The sequence below is a fragment of the Macrotis lagotis genome, chromosome 5, assembly GCF_037893015.1.
Source record: "Macrotis lagotis isolate mMagLag1 chromosome 5, bilby.v1.9.chrom.fasta, whole genome shotgun sequence".
NCBI classification, from domain to species: domain Eukaryota; kingdom Metazoa; phylum Chordata; class Mammalia; order Peramelemorphia; family Peramelidae; genus Macrotis; species Macrotis lagotis.
This window is the reverse complement of record NC_133662.1, coordinates 177,848,852-177,875,803: the sequence shown is the minus strand read 5'-3', so window position 1 is coordinate 177,875,803 and position 26,952 is coordinate 177,848,852. Positions and strand designations below refer to the sequence as shown.

Below are 26,952 nucleotides of genomic sequence, written 5' to 3'. Positions count from 1 at the left end.
TTGATGAGATTTTTTTTTAAATCCAAAATTCAGGAATTGGTAATGGAGCAGTAGCCTGTGTTAACGGTTCTATCAAACACTGACAGTAACTTGGCAATAAAAACAAAGCAATATTAAACACACAAAAAAGTTTATAGCAAAAGTAGAAATTCAATTCTTCTCTTCAAACATATTCTCCCTGATTCCTAAATTTTAAAATGTTAACATAAGCAGTTGCTCCTTTTCTCTTCCTTTAAGAGTTTCCATCTGAATTTCTTTGGAATATTTTTCTTTGATTTTTTTTTAATCCTAAAATTGCTTTGTAACTTTTATGGAGAAAAATCCCATTATTTTGACAATAGCGAAAGAGAATGTGAGAACTGCTTTTACTATACATACACACACACACATACACACACACACATATGAGAGAATAGCAATGAAGCTATATACAATTTTTTATTATGTTATGAGTAGCCTTAGTAAAAACATCAGTTGTATAAAAATATTCATAGCAATCCTGTTTGTAATAGCAAAGAATTGGAAATTGAGTGAATGTCCATCAATTGGGGAATGGCTAAACAAACTGTGGTATAGGTATGTTATGGAACACTATTATTCTATTAGAAACCAGAAGGAGGGGTGGCTAGGTGGTGCAGTGGATAGAGCACCAGTTCCGGAGTCAGGAGTACCTGAGTTCAAATCTGGCCTCAGACACTTATTACCTAGCTGTGTGACCTTGGGCAAGTTACTTAATCCCATTGCCTTGCAAAAACTAAAAAAAGGAAAAAAAAAACTAGGAGGGATGGGAATTCAGGGAAGCCTGGAAGGATTTGCATGAACTGATGCTGAGTAAGATGAGTATAACCAGAAGAACACTGTACACCCTAACAGCAACATGGGGGTGATGATCAACTTTCATGGAGTTGCTCATTCCGTCAATGCAATAATCAGGCACAATTTTAGAGTACCTGCAACAGAGAATACCATCTCTATACAGAGAAAGAACTGTGGAGTTTAAACAAAGACCAAAGTCTATTACCTTCTACTTTTTAAAAATAAGTGTCTTATGTACAACATAATTTTGTTATCTCTAATATTATATTTTCTCCTCAAGGATATGATTACTCTGTCAACACATTCAATTTTGATCAATATATAGCACAGAAACAATGTAAAGCTTATCAGACTGCATATAGCATAGAAACAATGTAAAGATTATCAGACTGCCTTCTGTGAGGGGGGCGGGGGAAGAGAAGGCAGGATGGGGGGGAAATTGTAAAATTCAAAACCTTACAAAAAGTGATAAATAGAAACTACTTTTGTATATAATAGGAAAACAAATAAAATAATGATGACTCCAAAAAAAAGAGTACCCTTAAATTTTAACATAGATCACTGGAATTAAGAGCTCTAAAAAACTAGACGGAACATCAATACCAACCCCTTCATTTAGCAGATGAGAAAACTGAAGCTCAAAAAGGGGATATGAATATATACCAGCATATCAGTGCTTTTTTTAAAAAAAAATCTTTGATTTTAAATTGGTATACAGAAGAACAAGTCTATGCAATTTTCTTTGAGTGACTCAGAAAACACCAAAAGTGGTTCTTTATAAAATTTCTAACCCAAAAAACTTACAGCATTAGTCCTACTCCAATGTAAACCCTGACAAGAGAAGGTGGAATACTTACTTCCTTCATTGCCATCAATTCACCAGTATCAACGCTGATACAAGTATAGACTTTTCCATACTGGCCTTCTCCTAAAAAACAAAAAGAAATAAGAAATTTCTTATATTTTACAAAGCATGTGCTGGAAGGGGATAGATAGTCCAATCCTTTCATTTTAGAAACAGGGATGTAAGGTGAAATGATCCTCATGGTACATAGTCTGTCAGTGGTACAGTCAAGAATCAGGATTCATAAACCCTGTTTTCATTACATAATATTGTTAAGGATATAGGTAAAGCAAAATGACTTCAGAAAATTACTTGTAAGGTCACCACAGATTTCACTAGATTTTCACACAGTATCAACCATTACTGTGATCACCACTTCCACCTGAAATGAAACACTGTCATTTTCAAAAGACACAAGAAAACATTCTCCAAGAGAACTTTCATGCTAAGATATTTAAACTTACCATGTTGCTTTAATATTTGTAATTACATATTTATAGCTCTGTAATTTTAAAACATTTTAATTATCAATATTTCTATGTCATTTAAATTTCTTTTACAATATTACCTGGTTAGAAAAATTTTGGATAATCCCCTTAATCTTCCATGAATTAAAAGGAATGGGTGACCCTATGCAGAAGAGGACCCTTTTAACTCAAATTCAATGATTGAACTTTGAAGTTACTCATATGGCTCTATGAAATCCAACTGATCACTGACATGTTTTAAATTATTTTTTAATAGAAGTCAATTGTTACTTGCAAATGTTCTAGAAGAAAAATGCTATACAGGATTTAAAATTAGAAAAATTCCTAAATTTAGGTGATCTTTACAGTCCCATAATTTAATCTCCCATTATTAGAATTGAATGTCAAGGGACAAATTAGAAGAGAGGCAAACAGAACTTCTGAAAACTACAGATATATGAAAGATTTCTTGACCAAAGAAAGGACAGAGAAACTCATAATTTTCATTACAAAAAACTGAAAAGTTTTTGGGCAAACAAAATTAATGCAATTAAAATTAGGAGCAATACAATTTAACTTTAAAGAAAAAAAAACTTTCCAATGTATTTCTCTGAAGAACCAGGACCACTTACTAAGAGGTCAAAGAACTAGCAGTTCTCAAAGCAAGCTATCAATAACCACAGGAAAAATTCTCCAAATTACAAGTAATCAAAGAAATGTATATAAAAACTATTGGGTTCTATCTCATAGCTGTTTTATTGGCAAAACTGACAAAAAAGGAAAAGAAGAAATTCTGGAGGCCCTTGAGAAAAGGCAATGTTTTATTGATGGAGCTGTCTGCTATGCTCCCAAACTCACTGTCTGTGACTTAGCAATGCAAGTATTAGGCCTACACTGAAGAGATCCAAAAATTCATAGCAGCAAAAAATACCTGTATTGTAGCAAAGAATGGGAAACTAAGGAGGTGGCCATCAGTTGAGGAAAGGCCGAAAATTGAATACTATTGTTTTATACTAAAGAAATGGAATGATATGATTTCAGAGAAACTTTGGAAGACCTGGGAAGGGAATAATTTGAATATGAGAAACAAATGTAGGAGATATATGGCCTACAGGGAGAAAGAAAGGATTGGATTTTATAGGAAAGCAAAGGGAAAGATATTCTCCAGAGAGATTGAAATGATACTGAATAATTTTCATAGAACCAAATGAACAACTTATACTGTCCCTATAATACTAAAGAGAAAGACAAAGACTTAAGAACTGATTGATACGATGGCCAGCTAGGACTCCAGATAATGAAGAAGCATGCATCATCTTTCCTGATAGAAATGTTATACACGAATAAGGTTTAGAGTAAAGCACACATTTGGGGGCATGACCAATGCAGGAATCTGTCTTGTTCAACTGTGACTGTTTGATACAAATAAGGGTATTTTTGTTTATTACCTTTATTAGGAAGGGAGAAATGGCTAGTAACTGAGTGACAACAAAAAAAAGGGGGGGGGGAAGAAATACTAAATATTCCATAAAAGAAAAAGTTCAGACTTCTTCTTTGGTACAAAAGGAGGGTCAAAAAAATTTTATGGAGATTTTCCACATTGTGGAGCTACTATGTCCCTAACCCCAGCAATAACTGCATCTTATTTGATGGAACAGTGGAACTATTCTTATTTGTTGTGATTTTAATTAGAGATAGAGCTACTAGTTGCTTCTGACAACCTACCCATTCTAACTACCGCTCCCCTCCAACCAACATGGAGACTTTCCTTTCATTTAGATATAAGTGAGAAAATTACAAAATTCAGGAAAATACTCTGTAATTTAGTTTTGTGAAATTAAAAATCTAAAATAAAATTAAGTTCTATTTTACTAGAAAATAAAAATAAACAAAATGAAAGCATGCAACTTCTGTCTATATAACACTATGTTTTGCTATGGACTAACAAGTTCAGACACCCGTATAAGTCACTTGGGAATAATTTAATTATGGCAGTCAGGAAGATTTTCATATATTCCTCAATTATATCCAATCTTTTATCCATTCTCAATGAAATGCACACATGGTATGAAGCAGTAATCTCTTGGTAAATATAGCATTTACTCTTTTCTGAGATATCATAAGAGAGAATATTCAATTAAAACTACTTAACTCTATCCAGATTAAATATTTGTTTCTAAACTTTAATGATCCATTATTTTTAAAGACTATTTTACAAGGTTCAATCGTTATTTTCCAAATAAAGATGATTGGGAGGCTATATGGCTATAGAGGGTGCTGGATTTGCATAGATAAGGAAATGCATCTTTGATTACAGTATGTATGGTAAGTGGAGGATCTAAAATAAAATACCTGGCACATCTATCAGCATAATTAAGCCAAGATAAATCAAATATAAACACTAAATTTTTGAGATTTAGAAAGAGGATATGTACACCATTATTTGCTTCTCCTTTACCCCCCCTTACCAATTTTGTTTCCTCTTTGCCATTTGAAGGTCACCTTCCGTAATCCAACATGCATGACATTATCATAGGATTTGGGGGTGTCACAAACTTGACCAATGATATTCTTCCTCCTCATTTCTCGGTAACGCTTTTCTTCAAACAACCGAACTGACTTCTGAACAGCTTCTATGGGTCCTTGTTTAGAAAGAGTGTCTGGGGAGAGAAACTCAAATCCATTAGTCATAAACTCCTAATATGTATATCAGCATACTGGCATCCCATTGCAAGTCAATTCCTAACAAAAGCAAGCTAAAGGATACATATATACATACATATGTACATACATACATACATACATGCGTATGTATGTATGTATGTATATAAGATTCTGTGTGAGCTGCTCTAACTTGAAAGACAAGTTCAAGCTAACAGCACAAAGGTATCGGACTTAGCCTAAAAGGATGGTTTAACCAGTTTACAGGGACTCTGTCCCCAGGCAGCACTGCTGCTGCTGGGCAGGACTTACAGGAAGGCATAGCGCACTCCCCAGGTCGGTTACAAGGCGGCAGCAGGGGGACTTCTGACTCTCCCTCACTGACTCTAGGATTCCCACGGGGACTGGCCTGGGCTGTCTTGTCCCTCCTCAAGCCTGCCTCTCTATGCTCATCCCCCTACATCTTAGCTCAGATCTTCTGATATATTTGCAACTGTCAATCAAGCCCATAACAAGAATCCATCAGGGACCAATGGTGGGCCTTGCTCTGTGTCTCTGAATATACAACTACACACAATAATAAAGCCCCTACTTAACATTCTAATGGGGAAGACAAGTATACATTAAAAACACATTTAGTGTAACTCAAACAGATAAATACAAATTGAGAGAAGACAGTCCAATACAAGGTAGTCTGGGAAGAAGGCTGCTTGAAGCAGAAGATGGTGCTTGAGCTACACCTTAAGGAAAAGCATGGACTCCTGGAGCCAGAGGCCAGGGGACATATGACGGGCACGGAAAGCCCATGCCAAGGGACAGGAGACAGAGGGTACTGCAAGAGGGGCATGGATTAGAGAACTGAGTAGAGATGGAGGGAACGAGGTCAAGCAGGGCCACACAGTGGCATCCTTCATGTTCAAAGAGAACCAGGTCATCGCATACACGATGACACGACTTGCACATGAGGTTGATTATAGTGAGAGGAATGTTGTTTGCACTCTGTGTCATGGCCTTTCCCAGAACCCTTTCACCCCCTGGTCTTCTGGTGTGACCCGGGCACTATGGGCGTCTTTGGCTTTGTGGATGTGGTTGCCCTCCTGTTATCAGCAGCTCTGGCTGAGGTGCCTATCTCTCCATGGTCTAACTGTTAGTGTGGCTGTTTAGACTTGTGAAAGGTTTGAAAAACGAAGCAAGCTTTCGGGCTTGACTCTTAGAGGCAACAGAAGCCAATGAAGTTGGTGGACCAAGGGGGTTACATGGGCAGCCAGCTAGCCACATCATTTATGAAAAGTACCATGTGCCATTACCATGGAATGGAAAGAAAGGAGCTCCTAGACTAAGGAAGGAAACAGCATTCAAATAACTCAATCAAACAAGATAAAAAAAAAAAAAAGCAATTTACGTATCTAAGTTAGAATACCTAACTCTGCACAGCAAGTTGCCTGAGGTCTTGAGGCTTCCCAGAGAGGGGCACCATAAAGCTGAATCCAGCCATAAGACTATGGAGTCTGACCAAACTAGATTCTATGTATCTGAGTAGAATCAGGAATTAAAAGGCAAAACCTTGTGCAACATTTAAATCTTTCAATGGGAGTTATCACATAAAGGAAAATCTCAGGTGAAAATTAGTTTTCCATTATAACAGTCACCTTCATAAGGAGACATTCTAGGACATATGTGTGTGAATATATGTATATAAAGAAACATATAAATGCATATATACATGCACCTATATATTTATGTCATTGGCTTAAAGATGATTGTTGAAACCATGGGAACTGAGACAACTAAGAAAGAGCTCAGAACCTTGGGGGAATATCCGCAGGGAAGGGATGTGATATGGATGATGATCCATCAAAAAAAAATGGTGAAGGAAAATTGGGCAGGCAGCCAAGCAGAGAAACAAGAAAGAATAGGAAAATATGGAAGTATAAAATGCAGCAGTCAGGTAGAAAAATGCATGAAGATTAAGAAAAGACGATCAAATATGGTAATGAAGAGATCACTGGTAACTTTGCAGAAAGTGGTTTCAACTGAATATTGATGCCAGTCATCAAGTGGTTGAAGTACGAGTGAAGGGTCATGTAAGTGGAAAGGAGTATGTCTGGGAAAGGAAGGAGCAAGAAAGAACATGAACTTGAAAGGAGTCTGCTAAAAGGTACAGCCCAGAATAGAGAAGACTTGGGAATGGCTGAAGGCAAAAGGGAAAAAGATGTTGTAGACTCCACAGAAGATGGGGTGATGATTGAGGATGCAGTCTTCTGAAGGAAAGGGGATGGGATCAAGAGCACACAGAGAGATATTGGCCTTAGCAAGAAGAGCTGCCTTCTTGTCAGTGTCTTGGGAAAAAGAGAAAATGGAAAATAATGTCAAGGAGTTCTGAAATGGCTTCCAGCCCAATACTCACAAGTCATCGCTGAGGGAAGACTTCATCATAGACAAGAGGCCCACTTTCTTCATCAGCACCAACTGTGGCTAACTGCATTATACAGGCAGAGAGGTGCAGGAGCAATACTCCAGACCACCAGACCTGCCTCCTATCCAACCCTCATTTGGGAAGTAACTCCTGTGAAGAAGAAGCCTGCTCACTTCACCAGCTGCCAACAGCTGGTACCCATGGATCAGACCAGGCAGTCTAGTTGAAGCAGCAAGGGATCCCTGAGGGAAAGATAAGAGGGAGCATCTACCAAAGCAAGTAAAACCACCACCATGACCACCATCTTCCTTCAGAAACTACTGGAAAGAGTTCAGGATCCTGAAGTCAAGAGCCCTAAGAATGGCAAAGCTTTCACCAAATGCCCTCAGTCATCATCTTGGAAAGCAACCAACTTAGACTTGCTCCTTTGGGTTCTATAGTCACCACTAGCAAAGACCCAGAAAAGAAAGTTTTTGCCACCAGTTAATGTCAAAAGGTTCAACATCTGAAAATGACATGATTTTAACTGCTTTGCCACCAACCTTCTATAGCACTATCTCCTCCACAGAAGAAGGGAGGATTCAGAATACTTTCAGTGGGGGAAGGGGAGCATTTAGGGACAAAGAAGATCCAGTTGACATTGGACATTTGTCCAACAGTGAATTTGTAATGACCTCAAGTCAGCAGTCCTGAATGATTTCTTATTTTATTTAGCTGCCTTTGAGAGTGGATGATGGAGATGTTTAGTTTTTCAAGTCTGAGATGGAACAAAAAAAAAGCACTATGATGCAGAGTAAAGGATGCAAGAATTGAGGGGAGTACAGAGTTGCAACGACTAATTACTGGCTGAGACTAGATGGAAAAGCCTCCAGTCTTATTACCCTACAAACATCTAAAATTACATCTCAATAGAGCTAGTTATTATTTTCCCCAAACATATTACAAGTTGGACTCTTGTCTCTGTGCTTCTTTTATTCTATTCCTTTCCCTAGGATCTGATGGTCCGTAATATTCCACTTAGAGCCTTTCTGATACTTTGGTAATTATTTGATAATTACAAAAGGCCTGATGGACAGCACCCCCCCCCCAATATTCCATTAGTTTCTCAACATGTCCAAAGTAGAGCTCTCTATCTTCCCCCACAATCCTTCTCCAAAACTTATTTCTTTTATAGGAACCACCATCTTCTCAGCCATCAAGATTCACAACTCAAAGTAACCCTTATTTCTTATTTTTCTTCCCTTAAATCTCATATCCTGTTCATCCTACCTCTACAACATCTCTCACTTCACTTTCCTGATACTCAAACATGACTATCATGCCACCATAGGCCCTGATTTCAGTTTACAGTAATAACTTTAGTTTATTTTATGTAACTCTAGCTAACAGTGATTTCTGTCACAAATTTTCTTACAACTAGTCTATAGATCTCCTTTGCCCATATTATACAAATTTCTTAACCCTGCACTCCACCCCTGACTGTGACTTGAGAATAATCGTTTTCAATCTTTGTTTCCTAAACATATAGGCACAGTAATTTCCACAGTGGGATGTTAAATATTTACTCAATTTAAGTTTTAATTGCATTCCCACTTATCTAAATCTTATCCTTTATTCAAGGCCCATTGACTCTAGTGAAATCATCCCCAAATACTATAATATCCTTTGACAATCATTCCACTTGTTAAAACATTTTACTACCTTTTAAAGTATCATTTCACTCTTCTATGAGTCAGTCAATATGTGTCGTCTTATCTGTCCTGGATGTTTGAGAATAGGAATGAAAAACAGCTTAAATTTCTTCATATCCTTTAGAGTATCTATAATATACTGGAACAATAGGCTAAGTCTAGCAGCATTCTAAAAATTTGCTAATCACTTTTTATAATTAATGAAAGAAATAAGCAAAAATCCTTCTTCCTATCCCATGTATTGAATTCTGTAGTCATTCTACTTAGGGGGAAGTTCTAATATATAATGCAACCATCAAAAGCATCAGACTGTGTCCTAAAAAACTAGTGCTTTTTAAAAAGTCATCTTCTTAAAATTGTTATTAGGGTTAAAAAAGAGGAATTACCCCAAGTGAATGTTCAATCACTTTTTCTCACACTTAAAAATTATGATTAGAGAATGTGAAATGCAGCATTCCTTCTTACCTTTATTTTGGCTGAGAAGAGTCCGAAGCTCCCAACTTCTCCGTGTTGGCCCACTTGAATCTCCTTTTGGATATGAAGGCTCTGAAAGAAATATTTCTGATTTAAATTCGAATGTATGAGTAATTATCAATTTATAGCAGTACTACCATGACAGTAATTCTGGAACTTTGAATGGTGTTGATTAACAGACATTACTTCTCCTAACTGGATCTTAGCTCCAACAAAATTTGACTTAAGATAAAACCCTCTCTAAATTTGATAGTAGAAAAAGGTCATCAAACTGATGAACTGTCAGCAGGTATAGTTTTAGAAGTACAATGAACATAAACTATAGTTAGCACTATCACACAAACCATAAGGCATAAGAGTTCAAAATTAAATCCATCTTTGGCCCCTGATCAAGACTGGTTTCTTCCATAGGTAACAATAATAATATACTGTTCATCTCACCTATAACCTGGCTTTCCTTGATAACTTTACAGAAGAGTTTTAATATATACCAAAGATATAAATGATATCCCTTTAACATTTTAAAACTATTAAAAATACTCTATAATTAAAATAACATACTAAGAAGTGTGCTTATAAAACATGTATAGGATAAGAACAATCTTAAGCATGTTAATTCTTGGGAAAACAGGACTTCATATTGTTTTATCTCCTCAATTTTTCCCTCACTGGCAACTGCCCTCCCTGAAAGTAACAAGAAATGAACATTGAAATACATTACTAGAATTGAAAATGGTTTTAAAAGTACTTGAATACTCACCATCTCGCTCCTCAGTGGGGCTTGAGTGTCGACTCAATGATCTGAATTGCAACTCAGCAGCTATGGAGGCCAAACGATCATTTTCTGGAACACTGGATCCCCTGTTTCAACGTTTTAAACATTGAGCTGGATCAGTTCAGCAGTACTTACACTTAAATAAGGCTCTCAGAAAGTTTCGGGAAGATGTTAGCTCCATCTCCACGGAAGAGGATCAAATAACCCAATCTGAAACTGTCTGTTTCTTTTGGGTCACACACACACACACACACACACACACACACACACACAGATATATATGTATAAATGAAAACTGTCAATGACTAACTTTAGGAACTCCTCAGAGTCTGAACTCCAGGAATGAAAAGAATACATACAACTGCCTTGATTCCTGAAATACTTAAATACACTACCACACCACCCACGTCATTTTTGCTAATTTTATTTAGATTATCTGTCACAGAAAAATTCTAACAGATTTCCTTGTCAGACGAACCCTAGATAATGAAAGCATACACAGGAAAAATACTAAAAATGGTAGCAAAGTAGAAGTGCGAGAGGGCAATCTAATCTATTATTATTTAGAGAAAAGTCAACTATTCCAGTACAAAAAGTAGCTGCTTCATGAGACATTAGATTAATATTTATGAAGATAAATGTTAATATAAGACAAAACAAGGTAGATTACATCAGAATATGAGTATATGGAAGCTACTGAGAGTGGAGGCTGTGTTGTGCTGACACAGGGATTGAATGAAGTATGGTAGCATTTGTGCTCTTATTTCCTATAGCAGGTAGGTTTAAGGGAGTGATTTTCAAAAATTTTGATGCCTCAAAATCCTCATGATTTTTCATTTTCAGAATCCCAACACAGAGTGCAATGTAAGATATATACTTGTATGCAAACATAAATCAAGTATTTCTAAATTCCATAGATTTTTTCCCAAGCAGTTGCTCTAGCAGTTTTGTGTAAATGGGAATCAACTCTACCTGTGCAACCTACTTCACTGGGCTTTTGGAAAGAACTTTGCAAAACTGTACCTGCCACATAATATTACTGTCATTACTCCCTAAACTTAGATTGAAAAGTCTGATATAAAGGAAAAAAAGTAAAGAGTAAATAAAATGACATGAGGTCTGGTCCTAAGCAATGCAACTAAGGGACCATAAGAAAATTACTTAACATCTGTTTCATATGATTCCTTGTATCTCCATAAAAGGGATGTCGGGCCAATTGAATGAAAATTTTTATTTTCAAAATTAAAAATGCTATAAATGTTATATAAATATAAATTATTAAATAAAAATGTTGCTATATAAAAGTTTTTTTTTTAAAAATTTAGTCCCGACCTACTCTAAGTTTCTCATGTTTTCAATAGGAAATCTCACTGGTCAGTGATATATTTAAAGTGCAAATGTTTAACATCACATGAATTACACATTTGAAATAATGGTTAGAAGACTAGGTCTAATGATATTTTAAAGTGCTAAATGCATAGAGATAAAATAATTATCTATGACTTTTAGAATTTTACTGCATGGAGATTAGATCTTAAAAACTATATGTCTAAAACTAAAAGAGGGTTTTAGTCACATGTAGAAAATATAAAATTGTATGCATAACTTTCAAGTTATCTTTTTTTGGTATTTAAGTTTACTGGATAGCATAACAAATGTAAAAAGGCCCTTTAACCAAAAATCATGAGCCTTTTCAACAGATAAGGAGTTACTTTCAGATTTTCAGCTTCAAAAAAGTTTTCCTCTATTTTTGATGGAAATATTAGCCTAGGAAAAAGTATAAACAAGTTTTAGCACTGCATTTTAGGGAAATACTTTTTACCATATCTTTATTATATCACGTATGAAATAGATATTTTATATATACTGTACAGAAATATTAAGAGAACAAATAAGGAATTAATTTCTGTGAGATGCCTTGAATAACAAAATAAATGGGAAAAATCTCAGTTTTACAAAGTTAATTGTTATCTTTTTTAGTATACAATTTATAATCTATACAAAATTTTTATTATTTTTTAGCTTCAGAAATATAATGCTGTTGAAATATTGATATTTAATTTGAATCAAAAGCTACAAATATTTGTAGATATAAATTTCATAAAGCATGTACTAATTCTTTTCCCCTTTTTAAATCTTGAGGCCATCCACTATGCCTTAAAAATACCAAAATATTGTGTTTAGAATTTAGAAGTAGAGTACGCAAGAGTTCCTTTCTCTTATTATCTCAATCCAAACAATTTAGCTAGGGCACACTTATATCATTGTATTTGTTTTAAGAAAGGGTTGTTTCTGGGACAATGAGTTCATTTCCCAATGTATTTTTAAGCCAAAATTAGATGACTACTCAGAGAAAGATTATTCAAAATATGTGTTGTTCAAAATAATCTTTGAGATTCCTTCCTGTGCTAAAATTCTGTGATTGTAAATACCCCTTAACTAAGCCTGAGAATGTGACTAAATCAATTACCTGGTCAATTATTCTTTCTAGACTATGTGCATAAGTAGTAAGATCTTTATTTAAAATTTGTGATCAAAATATGATAAAATAACTACCAAAGAGATATCTGAGGCAAGTAAAGGTATGGTATGTTTTATCTGTACTTGTTATTCAGAAGACCTATATGTTATTCTGAAACTTGCTGATTCTAATAACTAAAGAAATACAGCCCAACTCAAGAGAAAAAATAAATCTACATTTTAATTTTATTTATTATTTATTAGTTAGTAGATTCTATTTTTTTTATCAATAATTAAATTCAAAGGAGAACATATTTTACTTTCTAAGAAGATATGATGAAAACTAATCAATAATCCTTAGAATGATTCCATAAAGAAACACATTAAAGTTATCAGCTAAAGAATTTCTCTGAAATCTTCAGAAACTCTTCTGATATGCCATTGTGAAAAAATAATTTTTCCCTTTTGGTACTATCTCTAGAGTTATTCTGATGAAAAATAATTTGGAGTATTTTGGTTCATATCAAATTCTGCCAGAAATAAAAATGTCCATATTATCTAATTATCCTGATAGGAAAAAAAAAAAGAATTGTGTAGCCCCAAGGAACAGAGAGGACATGCAGAAGTCCAGATCCTAGGGCTGAGGCAAGTCCTCCTTCTAAACACCTTATGTCAATCAAAAGCAGAATGCATCTGGGATGGCAAACAGAGATGACACTGGTGGCATGGAACTACCTGGTATCATTTGTATTGCTGGCGGGTTTGGGCGGCGCAGAGTCGCTGCCGGCTGGGGCGGGGCGACTGGCAGCCACAGCACTGCAGGGGTTCCGCAGGTCAGAAGGCACACTCCGAGTGCTGTGATAAGAAGGAAAACTTCAGGAAATACACTTGGAAAAAGGCCTGGACTATCAATTGTCTTTTGATTTGAAATTAAATGAGAAAATAAAAATGAGAATTGAAAAATGAAAAAAAATATATATATATATATATACTTTTATGATTTCCCTTTGAGACTCAATTTCACAGGATGTCTAAAAAAAATTCCTATTTTTTAAAAAAATTCTCTAAAAGGGTTTAAAACAAAAAATCACTGCTTCTAAAAGCAATCCCAAACTGACAAAATGAAAGCTAGCCAATTTAAAGCTGAAGATCATATCTCCAAAGATGCAGAAATGCCACCACATTCAAGGGATCTTCTCTTTTGTGTGCTCCATTTTCTAACCCCACATTTAGTCGAGAGGTGTGCCACGGAAGAATACAAATGGAAATCAAGAGCAGAAAAGAGACAAATACAGCTAACTCTTCCATTTTTAAATCAAACTTTCCTTTCAAATGTTCACAAAGTTCTACAAATTCTAATTTGCTTTCCTAAAGAAAGAAAAAGATAAGACTGCTGAAAGGCTAGAAAGCACACAAGGAATAGCTCTTTTTATACAAGGTGACAGAGTAGCGCTGCACAGAGGATGAGGTACTGGGCCTGTATTCAAATGCCACCTCCAGGACTTATTAGATAATCATTTCACCTCTGGCACCTCAGGCAGCTCTCCTCAACTAAGTCAAAGAATGTTCACAATCATTATTCAGTATTGCCTCCACTGCCAAAACCACAGACTGGGTATAGGGAAAGTAATATTATATTATCTTGAAAAACTCTTGTCTGTACTCAAGTTTCACCACTTTTTGTTATAGCTACAGAACTGCAAGTATACCATAAGAAAACAGAAATAACAGTTTTCTAAAATAGATAGAAAAAGAACAGCAGGAAAAAAAAACCCCAAGATTTCAGAGGCAAGAATCTGACAGCCTCATTGGTTTTAACCTCTTACATAAAGGAGTTTATAATGCAAATGACTGATGAAGCATCAAATACCTGAATCCATCAGGAGTTGGGATAATGAGATGTGGGTTGGGAGGGTCACTGTGACATCGGGGTACCTTCACTGGACGGGGGCTATTCCGATGTATAGCTGCTAGAATGAAAAAAGACAACAAATGTGAAGATGTTCAATAGTCAAAGACCAGCCCTAGTTAAATGAAATATAAATGTTATTAATGAATAAAATTAAACTACATATATAGACTTTGGAACCATAGCTAGAGAGCTAAAAGAGACATTGGAAGGAATCTGGTTTAATCCCTTTATTTTTAAAGAAGAGGAATACCAGGCCAAGAAGGCGGTGACTTGCCAAAGTCACACGGAGGATGAGATGTAAAGCCGGAGCTGAGATCAGGTCAGCAATGAGCTTTGAAATTCCAGCTTCCTGACTCCCAAGAAAGCCACTCTTCAGACAACATCACACTGTCTTTCACTAAGTATATAGCAGGTACCAAATATATGGTCATTAAAATTTGCAATGAAAAATAACACTTTATAAATGGAAATACTTAAAATATTTGATTTCTGTGATTGAGATATATATATATATATATATATATATATGTATATATATATATCCAAGATGTTTTCTAATCTGCAAAGAATTTTGATCTTAGTTCAACATTTTCAGATTCTACGGCATTTTAGAGATCAGGAGACTGAACCCTAGAGAGTTGATGGTTTTTCTCTTAGGTCAGAGACTAAGTTAGTAGCGCTACCAGTTCTAAGCAGTACCAGTACCAACGAAGTTAGTGTTGCTCACTCCTAACACAGTGCAATGCTGACTATGTAAGGAAATACAGCCAGCTATATCTTGCAGGGCTTCTTTGGGGTATGGCTGGCTCCCAGAAATATGTGATCAACCGATGCACCTGCAGTAAGGTGTCTCAAGTCAATCGTGGTGCTTGAGTTCAACACAGCATCAACAAACTCTGAACGCACCTTCCTTCCACTGCTGGGCAAGTGTCTAATCGCACCTGGGCCCCTCAGGCTTAGGTTACCTAACCTGGAGCAACCATAAAACTTCGGAAAACTCTGCCTCAACACCTAGTATATTCATGAGAGTTTGGGGGCAGTGGGGGAGAAATAATTAATAGAAGAGCACTACTTAGAACTTCTGGAGAATAATGATTTAGAGTATAGGAATGTTGAGAGCCAATGGGATAAAGGTTTAACATTGGATGCTTTCTTTTTGTTTTTGCCATGTTTTATTTGTAAAGCTACAAAGCAAAAATTACAAATAGTCAACAATGGTGTAGCATATCCAATATAGTATAAGAACCAATGAGTACTGGTAGAACAGGGGAATAAGTATAGGGAAAGCAGTCTGAGGGGAAAGGCCCAGGACTGCTTAAACAAAAAGCAGGAAAGGAAAACTGCCATTAGTTCCTGGGTGGCAACAGTCCTAAGAGTGGAGATGTTCCCCCCTTTGATCAGGAGAGAGTTTATTCTGCATCTCTCCTTCCCCAGGCACGGCATGCCGAGAAACAGTTGAATAGTCCGGGGTTCAAAGACTGTCTACTGTAAGAAGATGTGGCAGGTGTATTCCTGACCACGCTACTCTCCAGCTCCCCGAGTTTCAGTGGCTCCTTACTGCTTCGAGGATCAAACATAAAGTCATCCGACACCTGGCTCCAAGCCCCCTTTCCAAACTTGACAGGTCCGACTCCCTGGCAGACTTACTGCTTTCAAGGATGACACTCCCATCTCTTGTGTCCAAATTCAAGAAAGTACCACAAAGGCCCCTTCCCCTCCCAGCTGCCTCTACTACCCCCTCCTTCTTTCAATGACTACTCCCTACCTATTGCCTCTGCTCCCCAAGCTGCTCCTGGTCACTTTGTACAGAACTGAAGCTCCCAAGGGACTACTTCATGTTTGTACCTGAATCTTTCCTTGCCCCCTTTTGGATCTAAGCAACTACCTGTGGTCTGAGCTATGGGGCAACTGCAAGAGTCCCAGCTTCAGAATCAGGAGACTTGGCTCCAGAGCCAATTCTACCACTTACTAAAACCTTAGGTCAGTTTCATTTTAGCTAATTTTCAGTTTCTTCATCTGAAAAATGAGGATAATGATGGGTTACATTTTTTTTTAAATTTAAAAAGAAATTTACATATGTAAGGTACATTCAGAGTATGTTGATGCTTGTGGCTTTTCACATCAATGCTGTAGTACAAGGATCTTTATCATCATTTTACAGATAAGGAAACTAAAGCTCAGAGAACTTAGGTGACTTGTCCCAAATATATAATGTATAAAGGGAAGATTCCAATTCAACTCTTTGTTGACTTTATGCCCAGAGTTCTTTTGTTTCCCCAAAATAAGAATTACATCACTCATATCAAAGGGGCAATGGATACAAAGGAATTTTTAAAAACTTCATGTTAAAAAAGTTAGCTATTAAAGCTATAAAGTTGCTATTATTTATTATATTGAGAATAGGGCAGCTAGGTGGCACAGAGGCTAGTGTCAGACCTGGAGTCAGGAAGACTCATCTTCTTGAGTACAAATCTGACCTCAGTCATTAGTAGTGTGACTCTGGGCGAGTCACTTCACCCTATTTGTCTGATTCCTCATCTATCAGATGAGCTGGAGAAAGAAACAGCAAACACTTTAGTATCTCTGCCAAGAAAGTCCCAAATGGGGCCATGAAGATCAGACATGACTGAAAAATGACTGAAATGAAAACATTACATTGATATTAGCCTTGAATTCATGTTAATATTACCCTTTTATTTTAATTAAACTCCAACTTTATTCAACGTCTTGTGGTCATTGCTTTGCCAAAATACAAAAATAATAGCCTAATATTCTATTATTCTTTTCAACAAATTCTATATTCCAGCTAATGTTTATTACCTGGCACCTCCAAATATTCCCTACATTTTATTTATTTATTTTTCCAATCTACATGCAAAGACAGTATTCAGCAATCACTTTTGGATAAAGTGTTAAGTTTCACATTTTTATGCTATTATTCTAATGAAATAATCTAGAAGTTAGAAGGCCCTTGGAAACCATCAGTTTAACATCCTGACACATTTAAAGTACTTTAATAACATGTTCCAGAGGTGGCTCTTCTTTTCTTAATTTGCATTTCTCCACTGAGAGAGAGAACTAGCTCTTGTGCCTTATCACCTCTAATTGTTAGAAACTATCTCCTTATACAAGAACAAAATTCTCCCATTTTCGATCTCTAAGCACTAACTCTAGTTCTAATTTCATGATTTAAAAAAAAATATGTATCTTCCTTCTCACACTGGAGAGTTCTTCAGACACTTGAAGATAGGATCATATAATTTCACCTAAGTCCTTATCACAACACAACTAAATATCTCCAGTTCCTTCAATTGATCCTCATATAGCAGTTTCCTCTCCTATGTCTGAATGATTGCATCAATTTGTCTAAACATAGGGCATCCAAAACTGAGAACCACAGTCTGGAGTGGTATGAATCACACACAATAAGATTATTACTACCCTATATTCTAACCACCATGCTGCATTTAATAAATGAATGCAATTTAAAATAAGCTTTTTTTGGCAACCATGTCATACTCTGGACTTAATGTTGAGTTTATAGTAAATGTACAAAATCCTTTAATTTTTGTTCATATAACTGTTGCTACAACTGTTTTTACTACAGTTAGTTTATTGTTTACTGAAATTCTTCCTACATTTTTTTAATGACCAATTCACTTTTATATGCTAAAAATGAAACTGAAAATACCCTATGAATAACAGAACAGAGAAGATAAATTATCTGACCAATTCTTTCAAATTAGACTGTCTCCAAAGAACTGCCGGTATCTGCTAGATCTTACCAAGGTACAAACCTGTAACAGGACTGTGAGGTTTTCCTATCACATGACCAATGCATTCATTCATCAAAGCTTGCAAACTCTAAGAACCAAAGTAAAGGAGAGGAAGTAAGTGCCATAAAATAATATGTCTTTGCTAGTGCTTATAATAATCTCATCTAGCACAGTAATGCAATCTCTATCTCCTATTTCTCTACATTTCTTGTACCATTATATATGTTACCTGAAAAAATATTCTTTCAGTTCAATGCATATCAAAGCATTGTTTTTATAAATGTGCTACACTTTAAATATTATAATTTATCTACACTGATTTATTTTACAGAGGAGAATACTTGCTAATTTTTTTTTTATTAACCTAAATAATTTTCTGCCTGCATACTTAGGTATATTTCATTGTTATACATACAAAAATGGCTCTTTAGATATCATAATTTTAATTCTGAGTAAAGCATATGTCTATATTTCTATTTTTAATATTTTATTGTGTTTGATTTTAAAGGAACAAAATAATAATGCATAATTCTAGTGAGTAAGTAATCAACTAAATTTTGTCTTCATTAAAGGCAATAAATATTAAGTGTCTCTATAGTGAGAGTTATAAAAGAAACTAGCAAATTGGTGTTTTAGAAGAAATATACACATATAATATACATTGTAATCTAATTTATAATATATACATTGTAATCTAATCAATAGTACAATACTGGCATAAAATAAAAAAAGAAATACTGAATATGTATAAAATTTCATATTATCAAATACTGAATAATTATGCTTAATTATGTAAAAAAAGAGTAAGACAAAACTGGATGCAAAGTCAATAAAAAATTAAGATATATTCAAATACTTAACTTCTACACTAATTTTAAAATTAAGTAAACCTTAATTCCATACCAAGAAGTCATCTTCAGGAAGAGCTGAAATAAAGCCTGGTTCAATGGCTTGCAGAAAATCAAAACCTTGAGTTGCCCACCTGTTAAAAGAATTCAATAACTACAAATAAAAAACTAGGAAATACAAAGGAATTCTAACTTATTTATGGGAATGTTAACTCCACAAAAATAATATTGTCAGATTCTGAATTGTCCAAGGAAAGGTTAAGAAAATCCTTATTCATAATCTAGTTCAAAATAACAAAAAATATTACATTTTAAAATAATTTCAACATGAATTTTTTTTTTGCAAGGCAAATGGGGTTAAGTGGCTTGCCCAAGGCCACAGAGCTAGGTAATTATTAAGTGTCTGAGGCAGGATTTGAACTCAGGTACTCCTGACTCCAGGGCCAGTGCTCTATCCACTGCGCCCACCTAGCTGCCTAAGAAATTTTCAAGGAAACAAAAACTAACTTCATTATCTCTAATAGTCAGGATACCAGCATGACAAAAGAACAGTATACATATACAGTATCTGTAGATACTGTTCACTTAATGTTTAAGAAGCTTATTAATAATATTGATTTTATTTGATTCACAAACAAAAGAAATCCACTTGAGCATTACCTGGGCCTGGTGCCTCGACCACTCTCACATCTGGTTAGCACATAATTCATCCATTTTCTGGCAAAGCTAATATATTTATCTCCAATCTTCTGTCTAAATGTTCCAGACATCAAACGAACAACTTCTTTATGATACTGAAATTTAAACACTAGAAATCATTAGGATTCCAACAACTGTAATAAAATTATAACATTGCAACACTGTTTATTTAAAAGTGCCTGCTTGTAATCTGAATCTTCTAGACTATTATCAATCCCCTTTCAGATATATAATTTTTCCAATGCAAAAACAGTAATAGCCATTATGCAGAAGCAGAAATGTTAAAAGAAGCAATAGTAATTAAACACACACACACACACACACACACACACACAATACATATTATATTGCCTTCAGGTTTACTAAAAACATTACTCACAAAAACTGTACAAAGTTCAAAGACCAAAATAAATACCCCTTCTCCTTTTATAGAAATGGAAAACTGAGGTTTAGAGATATTAGGCTATTTGTATAAGATTAAACAAGTAGCTGGGATAAGGTATCTATTAGACTGTCTGACTTCAAGTACACCTCTCTGTTTATACAATGTTGGTTTAAAACACTGATTTTATTTAAAAATGAAAAAAAGTAATCCTATTTCCCAAATCTGTGTAATCCATTTTAATATACTGTATATGAAAATGAATTTCTAAGAAAACTCCCTAATTCCTTCACTGAGGGTAGTTAGTGATGTGTCCAAGGCCACAGGCAGGAACGTCCATCAGTTTCACATTATTTTTTTCCTGATTCAGATTCAAAGCTTCTGGGCTCAAAGCCCATAGAGGTTACTTTTTGGATATGTGAACTAGGGACAAAAGATAATCTTCCGGGGTGGGGGGGGCAGGGGTCAGTATCCTCGTTTATAAGATGAGGCGACAATCATAGATAGAATATATTTAGTGCTACAAAGTTGACAAAGAACTTTTACATGTTATCTCATTTGAGATATATCATTAGAAGGGAGATTTTAAATCTAAAAACCTAAGTTCTTCAACAATTTATATATTTTAAAACACAAGACAGTCTTGAGTACTATGCTTCTGAGAGAGACTTAAAAATTACAAATTATTTTCTCATCAAATAAGAAATAAAAAAGTATTTTTTAAAAAATAAGAAATAGAATTTCTAGGAAAAAGGAAGCCATAATGGGGTTAGGAATTTTGATGACTAGAAATAAGAAATGGACCACTTATTTCATTGATTTAGGAGACTCTAACTGTGTATCTAGCTTTCTATCTATGAATTGGAGTCTTTGAAAATTGCTCAAAGCACCAAGTGGTCATGTGACTTTCTCTGAGTCACAGAGACCATCATGTATGAAGTAGGTTTTGACCCCAGGTTTTCTTGTCTCCAAGATCAGCTTTCTATTCATTATACCATGAATCAGTTCTATGATGAATAATGATCTCAAAAATTGCGTTGATAGATTATCTATCAGTTATAAGTAAAAATCATTCAACTAAGAGAATATTTTTACTAATATAAACATTTGTCAGAGTATCCTATAATCTAAAAAAAAATCAAGTTTTAATTTTAATATAAATTATGAATGTTCAAATGAATTCAATATAATCAAAAGAATATTCTGTACATCTAGGCTATTTTTTCAATGTACCACTTTTATAGAAATTTCAGGTATTTCTTCAAGATATAAAATATTTTTGGCCAAGAAATCTTATTCCCCTCTTTCTTCCCAACCGCAGCTTCTTTATGAAAGAAGAAAAATAAAATATCAAAGACACAAAGGTTTCTTCTCAAAGCAAGTAAGAACTTAAAACCAAGTTTCAGGTTGACTATGAATTAAATTTGAGAATACTTCACCTACATTTAGTTATGGGCTTTCCCCCCATTGCAATTCTTAGCACAAGTCTTATTTTCTGCATTTACCTCAAAACCAAAATTGTAACCTTGAATCATGGCTTCACGATAGTACTGCTGCAAGGTAGCTGACTCTGACTCATCAACTTCGGTATCAAATTCTGATGTGAATATGTGGTCCACCTGGTCAATGGCATCACTTATTTTGTTGCATAGCTGCAATGCATCATCCTAAAAAACCCAAATGGAGAATGATTCTAATTGAGGGGACCCACATGATATTAATTTAACCTTTAGGAACAATTTCTTTCATTTTCAAGGAGACACTCATTCATATACTAATATTCAAAACAAGGTGGTAATCAGAGGAAATTATATTAGAAAATCTGATCATTCCTCTTCTAATTAAAAATGTAAATCAAGTAAATAAGAGTTATCAATTAACTACAGAAAACTTTTATTCAAGATGTCAATAATATCTACTCTAGAAAATAATGCTTAAACTTGCCAAAATTAGCTCTTTTTATTATTCTTAGTTAAAACTTCAATTTGTCCTAGTCTGTTTTTTTAAGAAATGAACCACATTATAGAGGACCATATAAGTTTATAGGAACCTATATTTTATTATAGGCAGAGAAGACAATGAAAGGTCTTTAAGAAAAAGAGTGCTATACTTTTAGGCCTTTGCTGAAAAGGGATTAAAAATAGCATAGTTCACATTGGAAGACTTCTGAAAAAGAAGCAGCACTTGATATGACTGGGAAAAAAAGAAAATTAGGTAGTGTTCTACATGGGAAAAAAATCTTTAAAAATAAGATGTGCTATACCAAGTAACATGGATGTAAAATGGAAAGCTGAAGTTAATGAGAGATAAGCAAGTATAGGTTCTTGTTTTACTACTATAACTTTTGGAATAGAAAATAAATCAAAGTTTTTAGATCCAAATTGTTATATTTACCCTTTGGCATAAGCTTCTTCCTATTACAAATATTCTTATAATTGAGAAATAAATAAAATTTTTGTAATTTATTATTTTAACTTAATCCACAATACCTAATATTAAAGTATGTAAACTTTAGTAAATGAGTTTAAATAAGAAGAGATGACTTTTTTTAATAGGGTTCCTAAGGTCTTAGTTTGGGTTCCTTGATTAGTAGTGTAAGAGGGAGGGAATAAACACCCACTATCTACCAGGTCCTATTATAAGCACTTTACAAGAATCTCATATGATCCTCACAACAATACCACAGGCTAAATACATTATTATTCCCACTTTACAATTAAGGAAACAGAGGCAGATGGAAATGAATGAACCCATCTAGGAATACCCAATTCATTTGTCTGAGGTCAGGATTAGTGCTCTATCCACTAACTACATAGCTGGCTCTAGTGTGACCCTGCATGGGCCCTCTCTGAACTTCAGGGGGTTTTTTCCCTTGTTTTTTTTAAATCTGTTAAGAGGATTGGATAAGAATATCTCAAAGGTGTCTTCCATCTTTTACACTGAAAATTTATGAATCTAAAGTTTGAGGAGGAGTTAGTTTCCCCAAAGCTATCTTGATCAGTCATTCAGTCAACAAGTATTTATTAATGGCACACTATGTGCTAAGTGCTGGAGATAAAAAGAAAAAAACAAAAACAAAAAACTCAGTCCCTGCCTTCAAGGAGTTCACATTTTAAAGGAGACAAGAACATTTAGGCAGATGGAAGACAAAGTAGATAGAATGTTCGCCCAGAAGTCATTAGATCCGAATTCAAATCTGACACTAGGAATTGGTGGACCCTGGGCAAGTTACTTAAAATTTATCCTCCTCAGTTTCCTCAACTGTAAAATGGTAATAATAATAATAATAATAATAATAATAATAATAATAATAATAATAATAATAATAGCACCTACATCCCAGGCATTTGAAAGATAAAAATGAAGATGTTTATAAAAATAATGTATAAATATCTATATATAATATATTAAAATATATTTTACAAATTTTACAAATTTGTAGGCTTTATATAAATATTAGCTATCATTATTTTATCATCACCATTATAACTATTTTAATATAAGAGTTTAGAGAAGATGCAAGGCAATCTAAGAGGGAAAGAGCTAGGATGGATCGCAGGTGCACAGAGAGTGGTAGGATTTGCGCTAAGTCAGAAAGGAGGCAGAGGTGAGAAATGAGATCATGCAAGGCATGAGGAGCATCTGGTGGAAAGGCCAAGGAATTGTGAAATGGAGAGTCCTGTGTAAAGAACAGAAAGAAGGGAGGTTGTGCAGGATGATAAAGCAAGTGGAGGGAATAAAGCCTAAGAAGATTGAAAAGATTTTAAGACAAGACTCTGAGAGACTAAGTGACAGACAGCATTTTATATTTGACCCCAAAGGGAACAGAACCACTGGAGTTTATTGGAGGTGGGGGGTGATTAGGGGGATCAGAGCTACTACAGAGTAGGACTGATTTCTAATGGGAAGGAGAATAGGTAGCAGTAAGCCCTTCGTTTCACTAGAAAAGGAACTAGCTGGTGAGGGGACCCCACAGATCTGCATCCTTTCTCTGGCTCTCCTGAGGGTTTGAGGGAGAGAACAGTGAGCAATTCGTCTAAAGTGAGTCAGACAGAAGACCACTTAGGGTAGAACCATAGCTCATGTCTGGAAAAAGAAGGAAACTTGGATCTGGGTCTAGCAAAAGATAAATAAGAATAAGTCTGGACAGCAGAAGCCAAGATTAGAGATGCATCTCTACAATATTGTAAGAAGAGCCAAGGAAAGCTTCCTGCAAAAGAAACTGCCTCCCCTAAGGTAGAATCTTCTTTGGGCTCTTCAATGAACTTCATAGTATGTGGCATTTATTCATCACTTTCATGGATGTGGTGCTTTTACCAAACATTCTCTCTTTGGAGCCTCATTACACCCCTGGTGGTAGGTACTAGAAAATTGTATTATTGCCATTTTGCAGATGAAATGGAAATTCAGAGAGGGTGCATGTCCTGCCCATAGTCATACAGCTAACCCTGGACTACTTGACTTCTGAGCCCAGGATTTTAGGTGTATTTTGACCTCTCATTTGGCAAACTAATGGATACCTGTATTTATTTATTGAGAGTTTGAAGAAATTAGGTGGTAGAAAGAGCACCAGCCCTGGAGGCAAGAGGACCTGTGTTCAAATCCAGCCTCAAACACTTAATAATTGCCTTGCTGTGTGACCTTAGGCAAGTCACTTAACCCTACTGCCTTACCAAAAAAAAAACCCAAAACCCAAAAACACAAGACATTGCTAAAGCAATGAAGCAATGACCATTGAGGCAATGATTTTGTTGTTCCTCCAGTAAACATAGTAGATCAGTGTTCTGGCTTTTCATCATAGTTCTGCCTCCATCAAGGCCTGCTCTGTTCATGCCATCCACAGGGCTGCTGACACCCTCTTGGGTCCAAGTCTGCCCGGCAGCCACCCCAGCACCTCTAATTTCATGTTAATTCTTGCATCACTGGCCTCCTCCCTGCCATCTCCTGACTGGAAATTGTCCCTTGCATTGCACCCTTCGCTTCTCATCTCCACCTCCTGGCTAGGACTATGGAACCTTAATGCGCCCAGGACTGAGGCAAGGACAGTGTATCCTGTCTCTGTCTCTTGTCCCTATCAGCTCCATCAAACTCTGCCCTCTTTGAGGGTGGGGTCTAGGCTTTTGATTTATCTGTTTTTCTCTTTCTTTAATGTCTTCAGAGTGTAGCACAGTGCCTGTATTTAAGAAGGGCTAGACGATGGACTGGTTGTATTGTGTAATATTGGGCAATCAATTTACTCTTTTGGGGGATATTAAGTTCCAAGTCTTTAGAGAGGATATACTAAGGTTTAGTAATGTAAGGTAATGTAAGCTCCAAGAGAGGGGAATTTTGTTTGACTTTTTTTTGGCATTTGTATCCTATATGAATATACAGATGGTAAAAAATTTAGCGAGACCCCTATAAAAACAAACAAACAAGGTTTTTGACCAACAGATGTCCAGGTAGTTCTGGGCATCATGCAGTTTACTGTACATAACCCCATTTCTTTCCCAAAGCCCTACTGTCCACCCTTTGCTCTCGAACACTATTGCTTCCAAAAAACTCTTCCCTATAACACCACTTCTTTTTTTTTCTTTTGGCAAGACATTGGGGTTAAGTGGCTTGCCCAAGGCCACACAGCTAGGTAATTATTAAGTGTCTGAGACCGGATTTGAACCCAGGTACTCCTGACTCCAAGGCCGGTGCTTTATCCACTATGCCACCTAGCCGCCCCAACACCGCTTCTTTATAGTCTTTCCTGATAACAGTCACACTCCTTGAAGTCAGGGACTGTCTCATATCTCCCAGTATTTGGTGAAAAGTTAATACTTGATAAATTTTTTAATAAATGAATTTATTCATTTGATGGTATTACAAAGTTCTAAATCATAGCAACTTTCCCATAACATTTCAAAAATTAAAAATGTCAGGTAAGAGAAAAGCGAAAGTACCTTTAGTTGCTGCAAAGCTTTGGCGATGACTGGCTGACTAGAGGTTTGTTCTTGGTGCAAAGTTACAAGGCCTTCAATATTATTTTGGAAAGTTTTTCTCTGGGTCACAAGATGGGCAGATTGCAGGACTACTAAGAGGAGATTTTCAACCTAGGAATATAAAACCAAATCTAGTACATGAGGAGAAATTGACAAATTTGCCACTTCTAAATTTTAGTGGAAATCATTACAAGAGAAAAAAATAACATGTAACATCTATGTAAATTATTGAAATAAACTGCCATGGTGCTTCACAGTTTTGCAAAGTATTTTCCTCACTGCGAGATATGTGAATGGATCTATAATTGCATGAATTTTGAAGTGCTCTCTAAGGAAGCAGATGGCATTCTATCCTGCCCATTCTGTGAGACTCTTGTCCATATGCTCCCATACATCTGACGTGGGGTCCACCCAATATCACAGGAGTACTAGAGCTTCCTGTGATCCCTCACTCTCATCTTCTCATGAAATAGTTCATTGATAACCTTTCATTCGTATTCTTCTTAAGAGTTCCTTCCTGGTTATATACTGAAATCTATTCATGCTTACCATATGATTCTTATTTTATAGATGAGGAAATTGATATTTAGCTTGAGTGAACTGACCAAAACATAGTCGTCAATAAATGGTAGAAGTGGTATTCCAACTCAGTTTCTCTAGATATCAAATCAAGGACTTTTTGCACTACATCATAGTGCTTCTTCAATAATTACTAACTATTTTAATTTTCTAGATATCAGTCAATCTTACACACATTTGATC

The 26,952-nt window shown here is 35.4% G+C and overlaps 1 protein-coding gene across 13 annotated transcripts in view; it reads right to left on the bottom strand.

Annotated features, from left to right (window-relative positions):
• Positions 1–26,952, bottom strand: part of MAP3K4 (mitogen-activated protein kinase kinase kinase 4) — a 205,585-nt gene that overhangs the window by 15,060 nt on the left and 163,573 nt on the right. For 7 of the 13 annotated variants that reach the window (XM_074187981.1, XM_074187980.1, XM_074187988.1 and 4 more), the window contains 11 exons: positions 26,152–26,301; positions 21,727–21,888; positions 19,801–19,934; positions 19,196–19,274; positions 18,302–18,380; positions 14,475–14,574; positions 13,340–13,459; positions 10,130–10,230; positions 9,361–9,441; positions 4,596–4,787; positions 1,674–1,744 (listed from right to left, as the gene is read on the bottom strand). In XM_074187981.1, coding sequence (XP_074044082.1) covers positions 1,674–1,744; positions 4,596–4,787; positions 9,361–9,441; positions 10,130–10,230; positions 13,340–13,459; positions 14,475–14,574; positions 18,302–18,380; positions 19,196–19,274; positions 19,801–19,934; positions 21,727–21,888; positions 26,152–26,301 — 1,269 coding nt within the window. The remainder of the gene's footprint in view (positions 1–1,673; positions 1,745–4,595; positions 4,788–9,360; positions 9,442–10,129; positions 10,231–13,339; positions 13,460–14,474; positions 14,575–18,301; positions 18,381–19,195; positions 19,275–19,800; positions 19,935–21,726; positions 21,889–26,151; positions 26,302–26,952) is intronic. The other 6 variants (XM_074187977.1, XM_074187979.1, XM_074187978.1 and 3 more) reach the window with 6 other exon arrangements.